At 30.4% G+C, this 22,614-nt stretch overlaps 1 protein-coding gene and 2 long non-coding RNA genes across 3 annotated transcripts; 1 reads left to right on the top strand and 2 right to left on the bottom strand.

Moving 5' to 3' along the window:
* Positions 1–720: 720 nt before the first annotated feature.
* Positions 721–3,627, bottom strand: LOC136229052 (actin-7). The gene is made up of 5 exons (XM_066017602.1): positions 3,458–3,627; positions 2,432–2,503; positions 1,956–2,349; positions 1,256–1,869; positions 721–1,159 (listed from the first exon to the last, which is right to left on the bottom strand). The coding sequence occupies exons 2-5, from the start codon at positions 2,489–2,491 to the stop codon at positions 1,094–1,096; spliced, it is 1,134 nt and encodes a 377-aa protein (XP_065873674.1). The 5' UTR covers positions 2,492–2,503; positions 3,458–3,627; the 3' UTR covers positions 721–1,093.
* Positions 3,628–6,876: 3,249 nt separating this feature from the next.
* Positions 6,877–7,580, bottom strand: LOC136229031 (uncharacterized). The gene is made up of 3 exons (XR_010688955.1): positions 7,518–7,580; positions 7,144–7,346; positions 6,877–7,052 (listed from the first exon to the last, which is right to left on the bottom strand). It is a non-coding gene; the product is annotated as an uncharacterized lncRNA (long non-coding RNA).
* An 8,496-nt stretch (positions 7,581–16,076) lies between these two features.
* Positions 16,077–17,752, top strand: LOC136228717 (uncharacterized). The gene is made up of 3 exons (XR_010688819.1): positions 16,077–16,388; positions 17,359–17,478; positions 17,584–17,752. It is a non-coding gene; the product is annotated as an uncharacterized lncRNA (long non-coding RNA).
* Positions 17,753–22,614: the final 4,862 nt, after the last annotated feature.

Below are 22,614 nucleotides of genomic sequence, written 5' to 3'. Positions count from 1 at the left end.
GTACGAGTTGGACAAAAATATTTCACCAAATTTATAAATATTAATCTCCAACTCTATTATTAAATCACAAAAAATATGAAATCTTTTGTTTTAAACAAACTGGTATGTAATTAATGCAGAATAAGGAACAAAATATTTATGTTTCATAATAATTTCTGAAATTGACTCAACTTGCCAATGTTAGGAGTAAAATTGTTGTTGGCTGCCAGCGATAGGAGTAAAATTATATAATTTTAAACGTTGGGGATAAATATATTTGCACATTATCCCTATTGAACAATGATGATGGTGACTAACCAAATTTTTTGAGGAGAAAGTTATAGAAATGGATGAAATTGCATAAGAGCAAAGATCTAAGAGGAAAAAGGGAAAAGATGCGGCACAACCAAACAGAGCCACCTTTTTCAAGTCGCTTCCTGATGCACACTTGACTTGACTTGGTGTTTTCTAAATCAAATAATATAAATAATTATCTAAAAACTAAATAGAAGCTGCCGGCTAATAGCGTGTTGATTCAGAATATTAAGTACAATTACTAATACTATAATACTATTAATACAAAAACAAGCATTATACTCGGCGCCGGCCCTTCTATTCTACCCCATGCAATCAAACAAAAACGCTCTGCTTACTTCAGACAGCACTAACTATTAATTTCAGTGCAAACTGACAATGAAATTTCTCATACAATAAATATTAACATTAATATTCTCAAAGGCGGAAAAAAAATATATATATATATATAATGTTCAAATATTAAAACCAGAAAACTAGGATAAAATTGAAGAAAATGCACCACAAATCAATCACTCTCAGGCTACAAAAGCATATCCTACTACAACACATAGATGAATCACAATAGATAGTGACTTGAGTACCAAAGTGTCTCTTCCCAACCACACATCCCAGACCAACCATTACATTACCATTATGCTCTGTTCTTGATACATCATTAAACTATCCAACCTTTCATGAACCCAACCCTCCAACACTTTCTCCATAACAACCATATTTGAGTTCACAACACATCTTGACCCAAAAAAAAAGCCAACTAAATGTAAAAACGGACTCCTCCTCAAAGTAATTGTAGAGCTTAGAAGCACTTCCTGTGGACAATAGATGGACCAGACTCATCGTACTCACCCTTGGAAATCCACATCTGATAAACCATAAAAAAAAAAAAAAAAAGAATGTCAGTCTGTTACACAACACTCACAAATAGAATTACAAAGTTGAGTAAAAACATAATAGTCACCTGCTGGAAGGTACTGAGAGATGCAAGGATAGACCCTCCAATCCAGACACTGTATTTTCTCTCTGGTGGTGCAACCACCTTGATCTTCATACTGCTTGGAGCAAGGGCAGTAATCTCCTTGCTCATACGGTCAGCAATTCCAGGGAACATAGTGGAACCACCACTGAGAACTATGTTGCCATAAAGATCCTTCCTAATATCCACATCACACTTCATTATAGAGTTGTATGTTGTCTCGTGGATACCAGCTGCTTCCATTCCAATGAGGGATGGCTGGAACAAGACTTCTGGGCATCGGAATCTCTCAGCCCCAATGGTGATGACCTGGCCATCAGGAAGTTCATAGTTCTTCTCCACAGAAGAACTACTCTTGGCAGTCTCAAGTTCCTGTTCATAGTCGAGGGCAACATATGCAAGTTTCTCCTTCATGTCACGGACAATTTCCCGTTCTGCGGTGGTTGTGAACATGTACCCTCTCTCTGTAAGAATCTTCATCAGAGCATCAGTAAGGTCACGACCAGCAAGGTCCAGACGAAGGATAGCATGTGGTAGAGCATACCCTTCATAGATGGGCACAGTGTGACTCACACCATCACCAGAGTCCAGCACAATACCTGTATAGATGAAATACCATTCAATGAGGCATTCATTTACAAAACATTGTAATGTTGAATCAAATACATGGTAATTTGATACGTACCAGTTGTACGACCACTGGCATACAATGACAGAACGGCTTGAATGGCGACATACATTGCAGGCACGTTAAAGGTCTCAAACATGATTTGAGTCATCTTCTCTCTATTGGCCTTGGGGTTTAGAGGAGCCTCAGTGAGCAGCACCGGATGCTCCTCAGGTGCAACACGGAGCTCATTGTAGAAAGTGTGATGCCAAATCTTTTCCATATCATCCCAATTGCTGACAATACCATGTTCAATTGGGTACTTCAAGGTCAGAATACCTCTTTTAGACTGTGCTTCATCACCAACATAGGCATCTTTTTGACCCATCCCAACCATGACACCAGTGTGTCGAGGTCTTCCAACAATACTAGGAAAGACTGCCCTAGGAGCATCATCACCAGCAAAACCAGCCTGCATAAAGAACCACCAACAATAACAAAATGGAGCAACATAAACCCAAAATGATTTCTCTTACGAAAAATAAGTAACTAACCTTCACCATTCCAGTTCCATTGTCACACACAAGAGGCTGAATATCCTCAGCATCAGCCATTTTCGAACGGAACTGCATAAAATTAAAAACATGGAATGAGCAACATTACATGGACAAAAAGCAACATTCACACAAACACACACATAGAAGAACACCTGTAAGCTGGCTGAATGCCATCATCATGCACCCAGCATACAATTATTTATACAAGTATGTCATAATCTGATTAGTTTAAATGCTGAATCCACACTATTAATCAATTAATTACTGAGCACTCTTGCTACAAAGAAATTCTCCCAATCTATCCACAAACACCAACTTTACAATCTATTTAATGCAGTTTAGAAAATATATAAACTTGCTGATTAGTGATCAGAAAATGCACAAAATCCTTCATCTATAATCACACCACAGAAGTATATTTGAAATCTAGGTTAAGATGACAGTGATACAGCAATTCAACATTATTTTTTATCTCATAAGATTGTTAAAGAAAAATGTTTTACTTTTCTTAAAATGAAGAGCCGTTTTTTCTGGAGAAGAGTAATATCTATAATTGGTTATCCACGAAAGCTATCTCATACGAGTCTCATTAAATTTTGCATTTAGTTCCACAAGTAGGAAAAAATCACTAAAAAATGGTACAGCAGTTTACAGCTAGATCAAAAAGCCAAAAATGTAGGAGGGGAATCTAGAAATTAAAAAAAAAAAAAAAAAAAAACTAGACCTATATGTTTGAAGCAGATCAAATCGCAAAGGTACAGATCTAGATACGAGAAATTCAGATCAGATAATAAAATCAAACCATCTAAGACAATAAGTCTATACTAAACAGCAACTGATGAAGCAAAAAGAAGACACTGAGAAGAAACTAGTCAATAGAAGTGAGACTTAAATTCTAACATGCTAACTAACTACAGATCTCAACTTGAAGAGTGAAAACAAACACGAAATTCTTAGATCGGAAACAGAAAATCGAGAGAGACAATAAAGCAGAAAATTAAACATAGTTAGATCCTGTCATACCTTAGATTAAAAAAGATGGAGGAAAAGGAGAAAGATCGAAACAAACCAAGCCGATGTACAAAGAAGGGCCTGGGCGGCGGTCTCTCTCCCGGAGAAACTCTGCTGTTTATTGGTTTCCTAAGAGAAGAAGCAGCAGAGACAGACAGCCAAATGAAGAGTGGAGGCAGCTAGAAAGAGGGGCGTCCTTATATAGCGGTGTTTTTTTGAAATGCATATATTAATTTGGACTAATTTTACTTATTTACATTTTACCTAAATATATAGACCCATTGAGAATTTCGGACCATGAGGATTATGCCAAATTACTAATGGCCGTTGGATTGTATAAATCTCTATGCTCTGTTCATAGATAAAAAAATTTAAAAAATTGAATAACCTCGACACAGTTATTTTTCTTGTAAGAATTATCCACTTACAAAAACAAAACGTTATTTATGTTTTAATTACACTTATAGCTTTTTGAATGCATTCTAAACAGTAAAAATGTAGTACTTAATTAGAGTCATACAACAACAACGTCCCATAATTTTTATAGAAATCGCAATGTTTTGGAGCTTTTCACGAAAAGCTTTAAATATAAACTTTTTGAAAAAAGATATTTGTATATATATATATTTTTTTAAACGATATTTGTATATATTTGATGCTCACAAAATTATTTTTTTGATTTTAAAACATATTTATTTTTTGATATTATTCATATTTCTATAATATTATTACCGAAAGAACAAGGTTTTACCCGATTGAATAAAAAATTTATTTTTAGTTTTTATTTAGATTGTTTTTATTAATTTGGATTGCATCTTTTTTTTGACAAATTCCAAATATAACTTTGTGGTTTCGTCGACTTACAAATGAGTGGTGATATGAATCTTCTTGAAAACTTCACCTTCGAGTGATCTCCAGTGATCTAAGTTCATAATAAACGTCAGAAAATGGGGTGGTGTTCCAACAAACCTTCTCTGATGCTAAAGTCAGAAGATATCTAAAGAAATATCAAGCTAACTTATAACAGGGAAATGAGTAATAAATGATTGAAGTAAGATACTTGTGAACATGGGCTTCCAAGCTATTTATAAGTAAAAATGAGGTGTACATGGACACGTGGTAACATATGATTCATCTTTAGACCCTATCTTTCCGTATTATGACATATATGAGATTGGGGAGCGTGTTTTTGGAATCTAGAGTGTTCATTAGTCCACATGTCTCCTTAATTAGCTCCCCAAGAGAAACCTTCAGACGTCAAATAGTCGAAGTGATGAGAATCAGATCCATGCCAAGAATGAGATTATATTATCGAATTTTAGTCCTTTATTCGATAATCCTATGAAGTGTGCGAAGTTCAAAATGAAATCATTTAATCCCTTTCGAGTTACACGAATATCAAATTGAAAACGGATCAATTAGAGTTAATTCATTTTGAATTTGGATTTTGAGGGAATTGAATTTGGATTTTAAGGAGATCTAATTAAGCTGGATAATAAGTTTTGGATGGTGGGAAATTATTTGCAATTTCAAGAATTGCACAATTTTTCTTTGGTATGGGACTACATGAAGAATTATGAGGATGACTTTTACTTTGACTTTCTAGGTTATAATTTGATTTGCTTAGTTACTTTTTTGCCCTTATATTTATTATGTTTACTTTAGTTATGTAAGGGCAAAGTATGTCCAACATGATTTAGTTTTAGTCTTTAAATATTTCCAATTTTCTAAAGTTTGTGACAAGTTTCATTTTAATAAAAATATTACTCTTAAGAGTTTGTGAGTGGTTTCTCTTGTGTTTTTTGGAGCACTACTTTAAACAGTTCGGGATTAAATCCTTAATTGTTGGAGACTGGAATTGGGTCTTTACAACCTAGTTTTGTTAGGGTTCTTTTCTGTCCGATCCTGATTCGTTAGCTTTCCTAGGGATCAAATCTAGTTGTCGGGTTTTCGAGGCACTGTTTCTCGTGAGTTCGCATCATCTTCTTCTAAATCTACCTGTAACTCAAAGTTCATTTCAACTATTTCAGAACCCTCACTTTAATGATTTGAGACCTGCAATAGAATACTCACCATGTCATATCCAATTATTATAAGTTTTCATAATTCCATTACAGATTACATGATCCTTAATAAACTAAATACTACCACATCTGATGTTACAACATTTTACGCAAGGACAAAAAATATAGTCTGAATTCGGAGCATTATCATATGCAAACTTCAGAAACTCTTGTTAGCATATCTCTTATCAGCCATTATCTCTGATTTATCCATCTTGAATAAACGCAAATCTATAATCAGTTATATTCTAACTAATTACTAACACTGAATATTCCACTACATTGGATTGATTTTATAGGCAATGACATCTTTACATATCAACAATAACTATAGATTGAAACACAAAAAGTATATAAACAAACGTATATAAACAATCAATAAGTAAAACACATACTTTAACAAACAAACAAATAACAAACATTAAATAAACAATTTCCTATCAAAATAGATCTCCAAGACTATAAACCCAGTATCAAAATACCAAGTACACATTACAAATAAACAAACTTATAGTTGAACATGCAGTAAAACGAGATAGAACCCTAATTTAAGAATGAATATACATATAGCCAACCAAAATTTACAACCTTATTTTGCAGAATTTCTCACCCAAAAGTTAGGTCAAAAACCCATATTTTGATTACCTAACTATAAATTATTGAAAGAATATGCAGTAGATGAGGTCCCAACTAACATGCAGAGAGTGTATTTTGTTACTCAAATGCAGATTTAATGATATGGAGATGTAGAAACCCAATATATTAATTTCACCGGCTTAATATTTAACCACAACATATTACTTAAATAAAGGGTAAATTTCACTCATGGTGTACAAACTTTACTCTAAATCACACTTTGGTGTACAGACTTCAATTTGTCACACTAATATATACGTACTTAGGGGTGACCTCCCACTATGGTATATGGCCGGTTAAAATGACCGGCCAAAGCTCAGTCAACGCGCTACCTCAGCTTTGACCGGTCAAAAAGTAAAAAAAAAAATCAACCACTAATATAATTACTATTATACCCTCTTCTTTCTTCTTCCTTTCCCTCCCCCTTCTCCTCTCCCTTTCTCTCACTAACTCTCTCCATCTTATTTATTTTCTTAAGAAACCGGCCACTACAAAATGGATGGGCTTGACCTTGACCAGAACTAAATCTAATTCCATCTTTAATTCCAATAATTCACATTTAGCATCAAGGGCTTCTACTAACAATTTAGTGCTCTGAATGTCAAACATATGAATGTTTGCCGGAGATCTATTTCCCTCCAGTCTTTTCTTGTACTACCACAACACCCCACTATTTCTTAAACAATCAAAATAATCTTTTTCTTTAAATGTATAATGTTATCTAATCCAACAAAAGGACAGTTCAACCATCCATTTCTTCGTGTAAATCCACAACAAGAGATTGATAAATAAGGGAGAACAGAGACCAGATAATAGTAAACGAATACCCAGCTGGTGCAAGCTTTCCACTTTGTTAAAGATGGTTTCAAATTTATCAGAATCAGGCCTCCCGATATCATCTCTTCCATCTACACAAGAATTTCATAGTTTTAACAGACTAAAGAAAAAAATGAATATGAACTGAAGAGAAAACCAAGAAAGAAACAGTTAGGAAATTACCATTAATGAGGTCGTGCACGACCAGATATCACGATCGAAGAGTTGAATATGCCGGACTGCCGACTCGCTAATCTCGGCTTTATCATTGCCGGTACAAGTAGTAGAAGAAACAGCAGCAGAATCAGTAACGAGTCAGATCATGGGCGTTTGGAATATGTCTTTGTCGTATATAAGCTTGTGGAAGAAGAAAAACGATAATTGATCTGAAAAACAGAAAAATAAAGATGCAGTGACCGTCTGATCAAATACGGACACAAGCAAAAAAATAATAATAATTTGGCGAAAAGGGGTTTAAGATGAAATTAGGGTTGAAGAAGATGAAGAGGGATGCAATTCAAATTGAAAAACCCCTGAAAGAAAAAGAAGAAACAAACCTCATGCCCCAGGATTCACTTACACTGCTCCAATGTTAATTGATTTTTTACAGATTTCTTAAAGAAAAGAAATAAGATGGAGAGAGTTAGTGAGAGAAAGGAAGAATAGAATGGGGGAGGGAAAGGAAGAAGAAAGAAGAGGGTATAATAGTAATTATATTAGTGGTTGAATATTTTTTTTTTTTTTTGACCGGTCAAAGCTGAGGTGGCGCGTTGACTGAGCTTTGACCGGTCATTTTAACCGGCCATATACCATAGTGGGAGGTCACCCCTAAGTACGTATATATTAGTGTGACAAATTGAAGTCTGTACACCAAAGTGTGATTTAGGATAAAGTTTGTACGCCATGAGTGAAATTTACCCCTTAAATAAACCCTAAACAAATACTTACCAAGATGCCAAATTCACGAGGAAAAAGACGATTCAGATGTATATGGAGAAAATGGAGAAGAGATTAGGTTTTTCAGAGGTTAGTTGGATGAAGAAGGTGAGTGAAAGAATATGTGTATTCAGAATGGCATGTTATATCCCGTATAGAAGTTTGTGCGCTTATAAAAATTTCAGAACTGTTTGTTCCCCCACGAAATTGATAAAATTTGCTGCTTTTTTGTATTTAGACAATAATGATATATATATAAATAGTGTCATATGATGATATGTACCTTTTCGGTTAAAATCTGGTTTTTAGGATGACAGACGTATGTCATTGTAAAAGGTTTTTTACACTTAAGCTTTCATATGATAGAAATTTAAAATATTATCGCGAAAATAATCAGATGATAGGAAAAAAAGTCTGTCACATATCTTCTGTCATTTGAAAGGGAAAATGGTATAGTGTTTTGTGAAACTGAACTTTATTTTATTGTATTTCTATATTTCATCAAGCTTTATTTTATTGTATTTGCATATTTCATCATGGTTGCCTTAGTGATCTAATCTAATAGGCAGTCTAGATGAGTTTATAATGAGTATTTTGTGTTGTAGGGGGCAAAGGGATGAAAGATCCTGTAAAAAATGAGCATACTAAGTCATCATATTCAAAATTTAGGTGTTTAGACTTCCTACATAGTTATATGTTAGATTTATAATGAGAAAACCTTTGGTTAGGATTGTGTTCTTCACAACATTTTTGTTGTTGAATTGATATGATTTTTTTGCTCATTTTGGTGTTTGTACAATTTTATGGTGTATTATACAATTTTTTGGATTTTTTGGATTTCATATAAAATGAAAGAGATTACAACATGAAACTGTCATTTTACTTTCCATCTAACGACATACAATTGCTTACCATTTGTCATATTAATTATGTTCCAACAAAAGGTATATAAACTAAAACTGTCATAACAACTACATTTAAGAATTTTAGCTGACAGATTATTTAAAAATAATGTGATGTGACCTTCTTTAACTTGACAAATATGACTAGATATATTGTCTTTTAAACATTAATACTTTGACAGAATTTAGTACAAATTATGTCATATGAATTATGTTACAACGACAGTCAGGAAAACTAAAATTGTCATAACATTAACATAATAGCTTCATTTTAACTTAATATTTTGATAGATTATTTAAACATGGTGCCATGAGAATATAAATTTGTTAAGAGTTTTTCTTAGATAACCCGTCATATAATTCATAATCAGATGACATGTAGCAATTTGGTCGCTGTCATGTGAAGTTATTTTAGTTGACAGATCATAACTGCAACTGAAGCATTATAAGACGACAATGAGCCCCGTGATAGTTTTTTTGTTCGAAATGACTATTAAAAAACGTCAGTTAAAAGGGTTTTCGACGTAGTGAGTCCATGAGTTTGTAGATATTACACTATTTAGTCCTTCTATTTTTAGAAAACAAACTAGAGAGTCTATAAATTCTGACAAAACTAACTACTTAATCTCATCATCTATAAATTTTACATAAATGATAAGTTTATCCTTATATCATTAGTTAATTTATATAGACATTCTTTAATTAAATTTATTATATTAATGTTTGAGAAGTAATATTAATAATAAAATGATATTATTATTAAGTGATTTTTAATTAAAAGTACGTAATCGAATTTATAATAATATATATTTTAATTAAAATAATAATGAGTGTAGCTTTCATATACAGTAAAACCTCTATATAGGAATACTCTATATAGGAATAACCTCTATTTTGTTATAAAAAAACTCGGTCCCAATTTGGACCAGTTATAAATAGGAATAACCTCCCAAACGTTATTTGTTATACACTTTTCAAGTCCCACATTTAGAAACTATGTCTTTATATAGTAATAATTATATATTTATATGTATATATATTAAGAATTCAAACTAAATTATAAAATATTTAAAAAAACTATTGAAATTATCTATGAGTTGGAAACAAACTACAACTTGAAATTATAAATATTTAGTATTCTCATTGATGTTTACATTTTTCCCATAAAACTCTTTCAATTATCTATATATTGAAAACCTAAACTCTAAATTGAAATTCTAAATATTTAATTTGTTCAATTAATTTCTATTGTTATACATTATATATAAACCATGCATGTCCATGATAAAAATTTAAAATTTTATGTGTTGAGAAATTTTATTAATAACCTCCCAATTGTTATACAAATAGTCCGGTCCCAAGTGTATTCCTATATATATATATATATATATATATAAAATCAATAATGTATTAAATATTATATACAAAATGAAAAAATTAATCTACCATAAATTACTTCAATGCTTCATATTTGATAAATTAATAATTAAAAAACTAATTTTTACATGCTACATTAGAAAACCAATAATATAATTTTTAACTATTTTTTACTAAACTAATTAAGATTGATTTGAGTGGTTAAGAGCATCAAGTCGCTTAAACTAGAGATCTAGAGTTTATATCCTAGTATGTATAAAACTTTAATTGGAAGAGGATTAACGAGTATCGAACCGAGTAATTAGATGAATTATAAAAAACTATTTTTTTATTAAAAAACATGTATTGAAATTATTTATTAATTATTTCATAAATTTTAATTTTATAAAAAATGACCATGAATTAATAAAAACATCGCATATTATACGAAAAATATATTTATCATTTCAAATTAGAACAATAAATTATTATAAATTTAATTATCTATTTTTAAATTAAAAAATATACTAAATTATGCAATTTTATTACTAATATTAGTGATCATGCTTGTATTATTATAATAATTTTTATATATATAATTTTTTTTTATCAATCCAGAGGATCCACACCACCGTGATAGTACCTTTTAAGTCATATATATATCCAAACTAATTCTCATCTGCTGGTTAGTAGACACCTCAAATGGATGGAACAGCTGGTCCAATTTGGTCCATTCTCAAAATGAGGTTCAAATATAACTTAAATAGACATATATGAAAATTAATTAGTGATAGAAGGTAAACTTGTATTTTAAATATAATTTATAGATGGAGGGATTAAGTATAGTTTTGTCAAAATTCATAAACTTTATAGTGTGTTTTTAGACTAAGATCTATTTGGTTCAGCTGTTAAATAATAACGATTGCTATTACTGTTATAGTTAGTTGTTTGCTATTGCTGTTAGCGGTTTGTTATTAGATGATTAATTATTAGTGTTTAATAAAATTGTGACGAACTGTTGTTGTTAGTATGTAAAATATCTAATATGAATATATTTTAAGTTTTTGAATTTTCTTATTTGAGGTTATCAATAGTCGAAATTGACAATGTTAACCTAGTTTTCTTTTAGCATAAAAAAACTTCATAACCACCTGATATGGTATCAACTTATTGGGTTTTTTGGCGGTTGAGCTCTGACCATGATCCAAAGTCGTCGTATGGGCCCACGCCGAAGCTCATAATTGCGTTCTTCCTGGCCGAAGCTATGACTTCGTGATGAGAATTAGATCCATGCCAAGAATGAGATTATATTATCGAATTTTAGTCCTTTATTCGATAATCCTATGAAGCGTGTGAAGTTCAAAATGAAATCATTTAATCCTTTTCGAGTTACACGAATATCAAATTGAAAACGGATCAATTAGAGTTAATTCATTTTGAATTTGGATTTTGAGGGAATTGAATTTGGATTTTTTTTTTCTCAAAATTAGAACAATAATTTCTTTTTTTTTCTTTTTACTTCTAACAGAAAATTAAAAAAAAAAAAATAAAATAAAATAAAATATGGAAGAATATTATGGATAGATAAAACCTGAAAAGTTAGAGCTCGGCTCTGATACCAAACTGATGCGAACCCACGAGGAACAGTGCCTCGAAAACCCGACAACTAGATTTGATCCCTAGGAAAGCTAACGAATCAGGGTCGGATAGAAAAGAACCCTTACAAAACTAGGTTGTAACGACCAAATCCCAGTCTCTAACAATTAAGGATTTAATCCCGAACTGTTCAAAGTAGTGTCCCAAAGAACACAAGAGAAACCATTCACAAACTCTTAAGAGTAATATTTTTATTAATATCAAACTTGTTACAAACTTAGAAAATTGGAAATATTTAAAGACTAAAAACTAAATCATGTTGGACATACTTTGCCCTTACATAACTAAAGTAAACATAATAAATATAAGGGCAAAAAAGTAACTAAGCAAGTCAAAATTATTACCTAGAAAGTCAAAGTAAAAGTCATCCTCATAATTCTTCATGTAGTCCCATACCAAAGAAAAATTGTGCAATTCTTGAAATTGTAAATAATTTCCCACCATCCAAAACTTATTATCCAACTTAATTAGATCTCCTTAAAATCCAAATTCAATTCCCTCAAAATCCAAATTCAAAATGAATTAACTCTAATTGATCCGTTTTCAATTTGATATTCGTGTAACTCGAAAGGGATTAAATGATTTCATTTTGAACTTCACACGCTTCATAAGATTATCGAATAAAGGACTAAAATTCGATAATATAATCTCATTCTTGGCATGGATCTGATTCTCATCAAAAGATGGGTGCTCAATAGAGTCAGATGAATTTATGCATTTCGTACTTAATGGAGACAAGCTTTTGTATCCTGGTTGTACTAAATCAACCAATATGAATGGTTTGATACAAGCCTTTCATTTGAAAGTCAAACATGGTTTAACCGAGTCTTATTATACCGATATCTTATTATTGCTTCACACCCTTCTGTCCTATGGGAATGAAATATCAATGTGTACCAATGGGAAAAAAAATCTTTCTGCTTTAGGGATAAAATATGAGAAGATTGATGCATGTCCTAATGACTGCATTTTGTATAGAGATGTTAATGAGAGCGCTACAGGATATCCATCTTGTAATGCCTCTAGGTGGAAACTAGCTAGGGATAATACAGAGAAAGTATGGTAGCAGCTAAGACTTTATGGTATTTTCTGTTGGTCCCTTATGAGATAGAATATAGTTCCAAAGGGGGTGAATGGAACTATTTGATAAATTTAACCTTTTATAATTTTCTCACGGAATTTAGTTCGATAACACAAGGCAAGCTCGGAATCAGAGGCAAACTTTGTTTGCTGCGTTGGGCAGGAACAAAGCTTGATTCTACTTCTGAACATTTTAAACACTAGGCCACTTAATTGGAAGGGCCTCTGTGTGACTTATTTAAACACGCTATTGAGTACAATAGTCAGAAGCACAAGTTATAGATTTAAACACAAAAGCAAGCAGTATAAATAAGTCAGAAGAAAAGGGTTAGAAAAATAGTTACGCATCAATTTATATCCTCTCTACTAATTTTTTTTTTACTAATGTCCTTTTTATAACTTTATTTGTCTATATATTATATCTATTACTCTATATAATAACCGAAATAAACAACTATCTTTAAAGATGACAAGTAAGCATATACATTGATATGTTAAAACAAAACAAAATCATATTTTATATTTATATATCAATCAATCAATAAATTAATAAAAAAAAGTTAGAAATTCTATCGTTACACACCTCTTCTTTCATTGTTGTTGTATCTTCTATTTCGTAAGATATATTTTATTATGTTCGATCTTTTCTCCTTCCATATTAAGTCTAATGTTTGATCTCCCTCAATGTTACAGATTTCTCTTGTTTGAACTTTAAATATATTCTCCTTTCATATTACTTTGTCATTTTCTTGGCTAAAATGGAATGTATTTTGATTTGGAAGTCTTTGTGATTGGTTTGCTGACATGATTGTCTGGGTCTTTGTTACAATGAGTTTTTAAGAACCGACTGCATTGGTTGTTATTGTGCATCCACCTATAATTTGCTAGATGTTATTCTTTAATCAATCATGATTTGATATTTGAAAAACTAAAAAAAAAATATGAATTATAAGGATTATCATCATTTGGTTATGGAAAGAATCATAGTTGAGTTCAAGAGGTTCATTGTTCAACTTTAATTAAGTGATTTATGAGCTTTCCTTATTTGATTTTCATTTACCTTATTGGAATTGTTAATATAATTAGTTTAAACGGTTGTTTGTGTTTATGGAACTTTGTTGGAGTAATTGAATCAAGACTTATACTCTAAATACATGTATTCTTTTGTTTATCTAATTTTTGTTTTTGGTTGGTCAATTTATTTAGTTGAATTTGATTTGATTTACTTTCTTGTTTTTGTTTTGTACATCGGGTATGGACGCAACAAATTTATCTCATTTATTTTTTATTTAATAGTGGGATAGATTTAAAATCTTTATGTATCTCTGCAATATTTGAGGTATTACCTGCCTTTTGTGATTCTAATTATTATGCATTTTATTTCTATCAGAATATTTTGGTCACTTTGGTAGCATAAGTGGAGCCTATTTATTGACATTTTTCAAGTTGATTATGATTTCATTTTTTTATAGAGATTATGATTTCATTTTAAATGTGTGCAACTTATCATTTTTTGGATCTTTGTCATTTTCTTCTCAAGTAATTTGATTTGATAATAGATCTCGACAAGGAAGTGATTTGATCATTCTTAATGTTTAAGATTTGAAACCCTATCGAAACGGTCATCCCTTAAGTAAGAAGAAACATTATGAAGCAGCAATGATAAGATGTTGTGATGAGGTTCGTGGATAAGTTGTTACAAATTACAACTTATTTGTAATTATAGGTCAATTTGGCAATTCAAAATTGCTTCAAAGTCAATCTTCATGAACTTAGGATATTAATTTGGTTCTTCAACTTCACATTTTTTTCTATTGATGCATATTTTTCAACTGTAAAATACATTTAGGATATTTATTTAGAGATGTAAAATACATTTAGGAATTTTGGTTGACCATATTCTTTTTTTTTTTTATGTAACCAACACAAATATAGATTATTCATTGTGTAGTAAAAATGTAAGTGACACTACAAGAAATATGACCTTTTATGATGATTATTTTTTCTACGAACGTAATTTCGTCACCAATAACCTATCAACCATGACGAATTCTACCCATCGTCATTTTTGTTATGTTTCTCATGATAGTTTTTAAAAGCGTCTCCATTGATTTGCCAATTCGTCACAATTAAATATATTTTATGACGATAAGATAAATATCGTAACCTATAGTTTTTGATTGGTGGGAAACTTTTTTGATGACGAAATAATGATAATTGATGATAAATTTTTCGTCATAGTACAAAATGTTTTTTTGTGACACTTTGTATTAATGATAATCCAACTCAAACAAATTATAACAAATTAGATTTCGTCATTTATTGTTACCTTTTATGATATTATTTAAATATCGTCATATATGTTGATATTATTTTTTTTACAACCGAGTGATCAATTGATAATATTATGCACAAGTTTATGGGGCTAACTGAACATTTTATACAAGTTAAGAGGGCTATCAAAATACTTTAGAAGTTCAGGGAGCCAATCAAGCTTTTTGGACAAGTTTAGTGGGCAAATAATGTATTAAGCCTAGTTTTAATAAGCATTGATTGTCATGTAAAATTCATTTGTATAAAACAATTACTTATATATTTTTAACAATAAAACATGTCCGCTTTTTTCAAAAGAAAAAACCATTATGAAATATGACATATAAATGGTTGATATGTTGTCAACATATGTGAAATTGGTTTGTTGCTATTTTATATTTATTTTCATTTAGCATAAATAAATAAAAAGTTATTTTATCATAATTTTTTTTAACGCAAACATAAAGTTTAATATATATCCCTATTTTTCTAGCAGTCTAATTGTCTATAGGATAGATAAAAATTATTAATTTTAATTTTTTTTGCACAAGGTGTAAAAATATCTCTAACGTTTATAATTAGGAGAAATTTTACTTTTAACGTCTAAAATGGTGCAATTTTACCCCTGATGTTAGAGGCAAACTTGCACCTTATCCCTTTATTAATAATAAATCTAATAATTATGTTTAGTATGTTAAAAATAATAAATTGTATTATTATAAATGGATTAAAACTTGAAAACTAAAGTCTAGTGAAGAAAAGCCCACGACCCAAACCTAAGCCATCTCTTACGTACAATTAGTTTGAGATTTTTCAGCAACCCATCTTCTCTTCACAAAATTTCAGTAAAAAAAAACCGTTCATATTCCTATCTCTCTATCTTTCTCGCCATTCCTTAATTGATCGTGGGATTTTTCCATATTCTCTAACCTCCACTGCTCGTGGTGCATCTCTCGGGTTGTGAGCATCTATCTGTTTCTCCTTAATCACTATAGTCTATTCTGGTTATTGAAGAACTCTGTTTGTGTTTTGTTAAATTTGAATGATTTAAAAATTGATTTTGTGTAACTGATTTGAAAACTCTGATTAAGATTATGCTGTTGTTCTAACGGCGTTGGGTTCTAAAGCAGTAGCGGGAAACTTGTCCAGAGCTAAAAAAGGTTCTGCAACCCCTGAAAACTCCAGGTATTGAAGCTTTTCCTTTCTTATTGTATTCTTCAGCATTGCTTGATTTTTTCTTATAGAGTTATGCATTTAGAGTTCATATACTTAATATATGCTTGCTAAATGTGTTAATTGACAGACTATTTCAAGTTTGTAGGTTTTATTCTCCAATTTGATTTATAATTGCCATTGGTGAAATGACTATATAATCCTTATAGGCCTTACCTTCAAGAAATATGACAATATTAAAAACCAAATCTCATTGTTTATAGCCTAGAGAACATGTTCGAGGTGATAAGATTGGATCCTTAAAGGTAGCACACAGAATGTCAGAATCTAATTATACTTGAACCCAAAAGCAATTGCAACATTAAAGATTTTATTAGCTATTTATTACTTCTTTAGTTCATTCTAACATAAGTTAAATATTATATGAGCTTTTGGAGTTGATATATCGCAAACTATTATATTTACATTTTGTTTTGTTTAGTTTAAAATGTTGCTTGATTGGATTTAAATTTTCTAAATTCCTCACTGTTGTTTGAGCTACTATTTAGTCTTATAATCATTTGATAAATATTTAAGTATGCCATAAGCATGCAATTGTTTCTCCTTATCTTCTTATTTATATGAATTAGATGCATTTTGAGGGAAAACATTATCTTTGTTTTTTTAATAGTTGCCTCTGGACTTTGTCAAGACAATTTGGAATTCAAATTCTTGAAGTCATTGCCTCAATGGATCCCTAAAATTATAAAATCCATTCCAAGTGGCTTTGCTAATTTTATTATAACTTATGTTGTTATTGGTCCTATATTATTGATATATACGATTCCACACATGTTGTCATGAAGTGTTTAATGATTTTCAAAAACTTAGAATCAGTAGCATTAACTTTAATAACATGTCATGAGTTCATATGATCTTGGGAATTTACTTCTGTTTTTTTTTCTTGGTGACTTCTTAGTTTGTGTATATTATGAAAATTCAGGTGTTAACATAACATTCAAACGCAGCGAAAGAGATAACGAATGTGATTTCTTGTGATCTTTGCAATGAGGGATATAAATTTGCCATGGAATTTGTAGTTCATGATCATAATTATAAAAAGGTATACGACTTTTTTAATGTATTATTGAATTTTGATTTCACTCCAAGTGGTGTTATATTTATGTTTTAATTATTGGCTTTCTTGGTCTTTTGATGATGGGTGCAGCAGAGATTGGGGAGATGTGAGGCAGTAGCGGTAGAAGTGGCTAATTTGTAGATTGTGCTCGTATTTGTAAAAATTACTATGTATGAAGTTACAAAAACTTGTTGAAATTTCCAAAGTTATGTGGATTGTTTTAAACAAACTTGGGTTTACTATTAAATGAAAATACATATTGTTATAATAATTCTTGACAATTACAGTTGCCATAAAACATAACTTTCTGAGGTGAACAATTTTATCATTAAATTATTCTTTTAATGATAGATTATAATGTCATAATGTATATTAAGTTACAATAAGCATTTTCTTATTATAAGGTAACAAACGCTTTCTCTCGTTATTAAACGTGAACTATTAATGACAATATGATTTTTATTATTTATTATTCTTTACTAATTAAATGTAAAATGACAATAATTATAATAGTTATAATATCATTAAAATTCTATAATCTTAGTCTAATATAGATATCTGTCACCTTAACTATAAAATTTTATGACAATAAGAATTCCGTCAATTTAATATTTAGATTTCATGACGATATTGAATCTTATGTGACAAAATTTGCTACGGTTATATCGTTACTAAAACTCTATAATTTCAATATTTTATTAGTATTTGTCACCTTAAATATGTTTTTAAGTGACGAATATTCTAAAAAGCGTCATTTAAATGTTTACTATTGTGACGAAATAAAGTATTATATGACAAATTACTTACAATAATAGGACAAAATAAGCGTCACTAAAACAAAAAATATAGTGACATATGTCCTTGTTCGTCATATAAAAGAAAATTATTGATGACAAGATGAAAGTTCGTCATATATACATAATGCCACGCTCCTGCCGTGACGATCACTATGACGATTAATTTTTGTCACATAATGTATATTGTGACGAAAAATCATATTTTAATGACAATTTTTGTGCGTCATAAAAGACCAAATTTCTTGTAGTGTGAGAATTCAGAATAACTAGAAAAAGAATACATGGGAAACTAAATTGAACAAATGTCATAGTTTTAGAAATAAAATAGTGTATTTATTATTTAGCCAGTGGAGTGATACATATGGAATTTAAGAGAAAAAAATTGCATGAGGTTTTTGTCTTCATATAATCCAATGCATGATTTTGGGAATTTCATATCTCATTGGGCATTTATCCTGTGTAGTCAACTGTTTGTTGGGTTAATAGGATTCATGTTCAAAGATTAGGAGGCTCAAGCTAGAATGCATGATACGCCTTACATTTTGATTTTGTTAAATATTAGCAATTTTGGTTTTTTTTTGGTAGAAACAGGAAAGGAAAACAAACAAACAAAGAAAACTAACCCGAGATCAGCCTAGGAAGACTAACCCCAATCCTATCCTCTAAAAGAAGAGACGAAAGAAAGATGGGAGGATCAGAAAGGGTAGAATTTTGGCTTTTTTATGATATGTTAATGGATGGTTGTCTATGTCTACTTTTTATCATCTACACAATGTTTATTTACTCTACTTTCCATGTCGGAAATGGGTGGTTGCATATCATGGATGTGTATCTGGTGTCTTCTGCTAGCCATGTCCAAGAGCTTCACATTGCAATTAATTTTTGCCAGTTAGAGTTTGGAGCTACACAATTCAATCATAAGTGTAGTTACTTTTATTTGTAGTCCTATTGTAACTGTTGAATTTAAAATTATAGGTCCTTAGGTTGTTTGTCTTGCCATTTTCAACTTACATTTGGAACTTATGCACATCTATTTTTCTTTCTAATGTCCTTTTGTTTATAGTTCACAACAGATTCTTGTTCTTTTCTTTTCTTCTTTGAATTTGTATTAGGAGTTTGTATTAATATAGTATGTTTATGTTTCCTAATTTTAATTTTAACACATTTGAATGTCAATTTTTGTTTTCAAATTTAATGGTGTAAGACTTCTTTCATGTTTGCTTTTTTTTCAAGTTGATCTTATTTTTGGGTAAAATGATCCTCAAAACTAAGTTGAAGGGTCATATTAACCCTTTTTACTATGTTTTCATTTGGTTTATTGGGTTAAATGCATATGTCATTGGATTTGAAGCTTCCTTCCTTAATTTGTATTTATTCTTTCAACTCGCTGGTTTGTTCATATTTAATACAGTCAAGCTGAATGTTAATAGAACGATGGTTGGAGGATCTTGTGGTTAGACCAATTCATGGATTTGGTGATTGAAAATAATATGGAGGTGAATGGTTATGACAAAACAAACACAAGTATGATGGTAAGCCACATTTCAGCCTATATGTTCTTAGATATGTTAGGACTACTATAATTTATATTTTTAATTAAGTCCATTTAGTTTTTTTTTAAATAATTAAACCTTAAATTAAATTAGTATATTTTTTTAACTTTTATATATATATATATATATATATATATATATTATATGAACCAATAAGTAGAGAGAAATATTGTGGGCAAGTAAGATCCTTTCCCAATTAAATCTTTCTGCGTACCCTAGGACTCAATCTTGAGATCTAACTTAACGATTTTAGACCCTTAGCCACTCAAACCAACCTTAGTATAAAAATCAATAATTAATTTTCAAACACATACTATATATAAAATAGAAAAGATAATAAAGTCCTTAAAAACATAAAGTAATAACTACTGATACAATAATAAAGAAAAATTATATATAATATCCACCATAATAATAATAATAAAAGTATATTACCTTTAAATAATTAACTAATAATTCTTTTTGATAGTTTTCCTAATTTCTCGATTCGAGGCTCGTTAGACACCTTTTAGGTGGATCCTCTTCCAAGAGAAGCTTTCTGCGTACACTAGGACTCGAACTCGAGATTAGCTTAAGCGACTTAAGGCCCTTAACTACTCAAGTCAATCTTAATTAGTACTCCCTCTGTTTCATAATGTTTGTCGTTTGAGAAAAATGCACAAAGATTAAGAATTGTAATTAATGTTAATATTTTATAAGAAATTGACAGATTTACCCTTAATAATTGTGGGACTCTTTTAATGTTGTGATCACTACTTCAGGCGGGAGATTTAGTAAATGGGATTAAATTAAGAGTAATTAATCTTCACATAAAAGAAATTTACTCAGCTCTACGCCCAAGGCAGATTTGGGGTTAAAATTCCAATGGATAAATTACACTTATGGCCATTGAACTTTATAAATTTTAACATTATGGTCACTGAACTTCAATTTTTAATGGTATGACCACTAAATTTTACACTTTTTTACTACCGGTGGCTACTCAATTTTAGCTAACTCCTCAAAATGAAAATATCCAACAATTAAAGTTGTTCGGAACGACATTTACCATGAAACAAAAAAAATTATTTTCCAAAATCATCTTTTTTGGAGTTTTATCTCTCTAGAAATTTACATTCTCCTAACCAAACAACACTTAAATAACCTGAAAACGAAAATTTTCAAGAATTAAAGTTCTTTAAAATATCATTAACTTTTCAAATTTTTTATTTTGAGACTGTCAATAGTCAGTTCGAGGCATTGAGTATCTAACGGTGTTAAAAATATAAAATTCAGTGACCATACAGTTAAGAATTGAAGTTCAGTAACACCTAAATAACCTGAAAAAGAAAATTTTTAAGAATTAAAGTTCTTTAAAATATCATTAACTTTTCAAATTTTTTATTTTGAGACCGTCAACAGTCAGTTTGAGGCGTTGAGTAGCTATCGGTGTTAAAAATGTAAAATTCAGTGATCATACCGTTAAGAATTGAAGTTCAATAACCATAATATTAAAACGGATAAAGTTTAGTGATCATGGTGTAATTTAACAAAATTCCAAAAGTCACTTTAAATACGGCAGTGCATTATTCAAATTTTTTATTGAAAACTTCTTTTCTTTATCCTTTATGTATTGGAAATAGTGAAAGACCAGGAGGAGTACTGCTCATTGGAAAGATGGAGTAAACCAGGGACAGAATGGGTAGTTGATAGATTTATCTTCTTGAAATGACCACTACGTCAACTAATATGAAACAAATTTTGTTCTCTTAAACGACAAACATTGAGAAACAGATGGAGTATTAACTAATAATTTAAAGAATATAATAATTACACAATTATTTTCACAAAAGAAAAATAGTAAAAACAATTACAATAATAACACAATATTTTAAAATGTCAAGCAAAATATTAATTAAACGATAATATATAACCCACGCATCGTGCGGCTATCGATACTATTTAGAAAATGGGAGACAAATTTTCTTGATTCTTATTTTGATCATGATCAAACAAATACTAATTCATAGTCTTGTGCATTCAAATTTTTAGCATATCTATTTCTTTCATTGAACAGAAATTAACTGCATTGCAAAATAAGGAATTTCTCGTCTTATGTTAACAAATTTTGATACATATATCCTTTAGAGATGAATGACTCAGTGCACTATTGATGAAGTAAGAATGAGAAGCGACTCTCTTCATGGATGAGATACACTTATTATTATTGGTGTTCTTCATAAGTTGACTAATCCCAATAAGTGAATTCTAATGTTATATTTTTTTTATAAGTTGTAGTGAGTTTGTTCATTTATGTTTTATTAATTAATTAGTAGGTTATAAGAAACCATGTCCTAAATCTATTAGGGGGGGGGGAATGTGATACGAGCAAGATGGATGAGATTGTGAGGTAATGCATTCATGGAAAAGCATCTAAAAAGACAAAGCTTTCATCCATCCAAGAAAGAAACAACCAGAAATAACAGCTCGAGAACGATTCCTCCTAAACAGCTTCGTAGAAGGGTAGAACATCCTATTCATGATAGAAACAGATCTTTTGATGAGTTTATTGGTTTACACGGTCATCCAACGACAGAGAGAGAGAGAGTAAAGAGATGTGGATTACAGCTAACATCCACTTCCAAGACTTGTAATCACTAGTAGTTCAACCTAGGTTCAAGATTTAATCTCATTTTATAATGAACAATTGTTTGGCACTTTTTCCCTTTGACCTAGGTTAATTTTTGTGTAAGTATATAAAGAATCTTTTGTTGGTTGGTGGAGGCATCTGA

Source organism: Euphorbia lathyris, chromosome 5 (genome assembly GCF_963576675.1).
Source record: "Euphorbia lathyris chromosome 5, ddEupLath1.1, whole genome shotgun sequence".
Classification (NCBI taxonomy): Eukaryota; Viridiplantae; Streptophyta; class Magnoliopsida; order Malpighiales; family Euphorbiaceae; genus Euphorbia; species Euphorbia lathyris.
The sequence above is the reverse complement of the archived record's forward strand: the minus strand, read 5'-3'. Positions and strand labels throughout refer to the sequence as shown.

Bases quoted from the DNA above. Each gene is read 5' to 3' on its own strand.
- LOC136229052 (XM_066017602.1), bottom strand. From the start codon at position 2,491: ATGGCTGATGCTGAGGATATTCAGCCTCTTGTGTGTGACAATGGAACT. The intron at 1,870-1,955 runs GTACGTATCAAA...TCATCTATACAG, and splicing joins TGCCAGTGGTCGTACAACTG to GTATTGTGCTGGACTCTGGT. The intron at 1,160-1,255 runs GTGACTATTATG...ATGGTTTATCAG, and splicing joins CTCTCAGTACCTTCCAGCAG to ATGTGGATTTCCAAGGGTGA.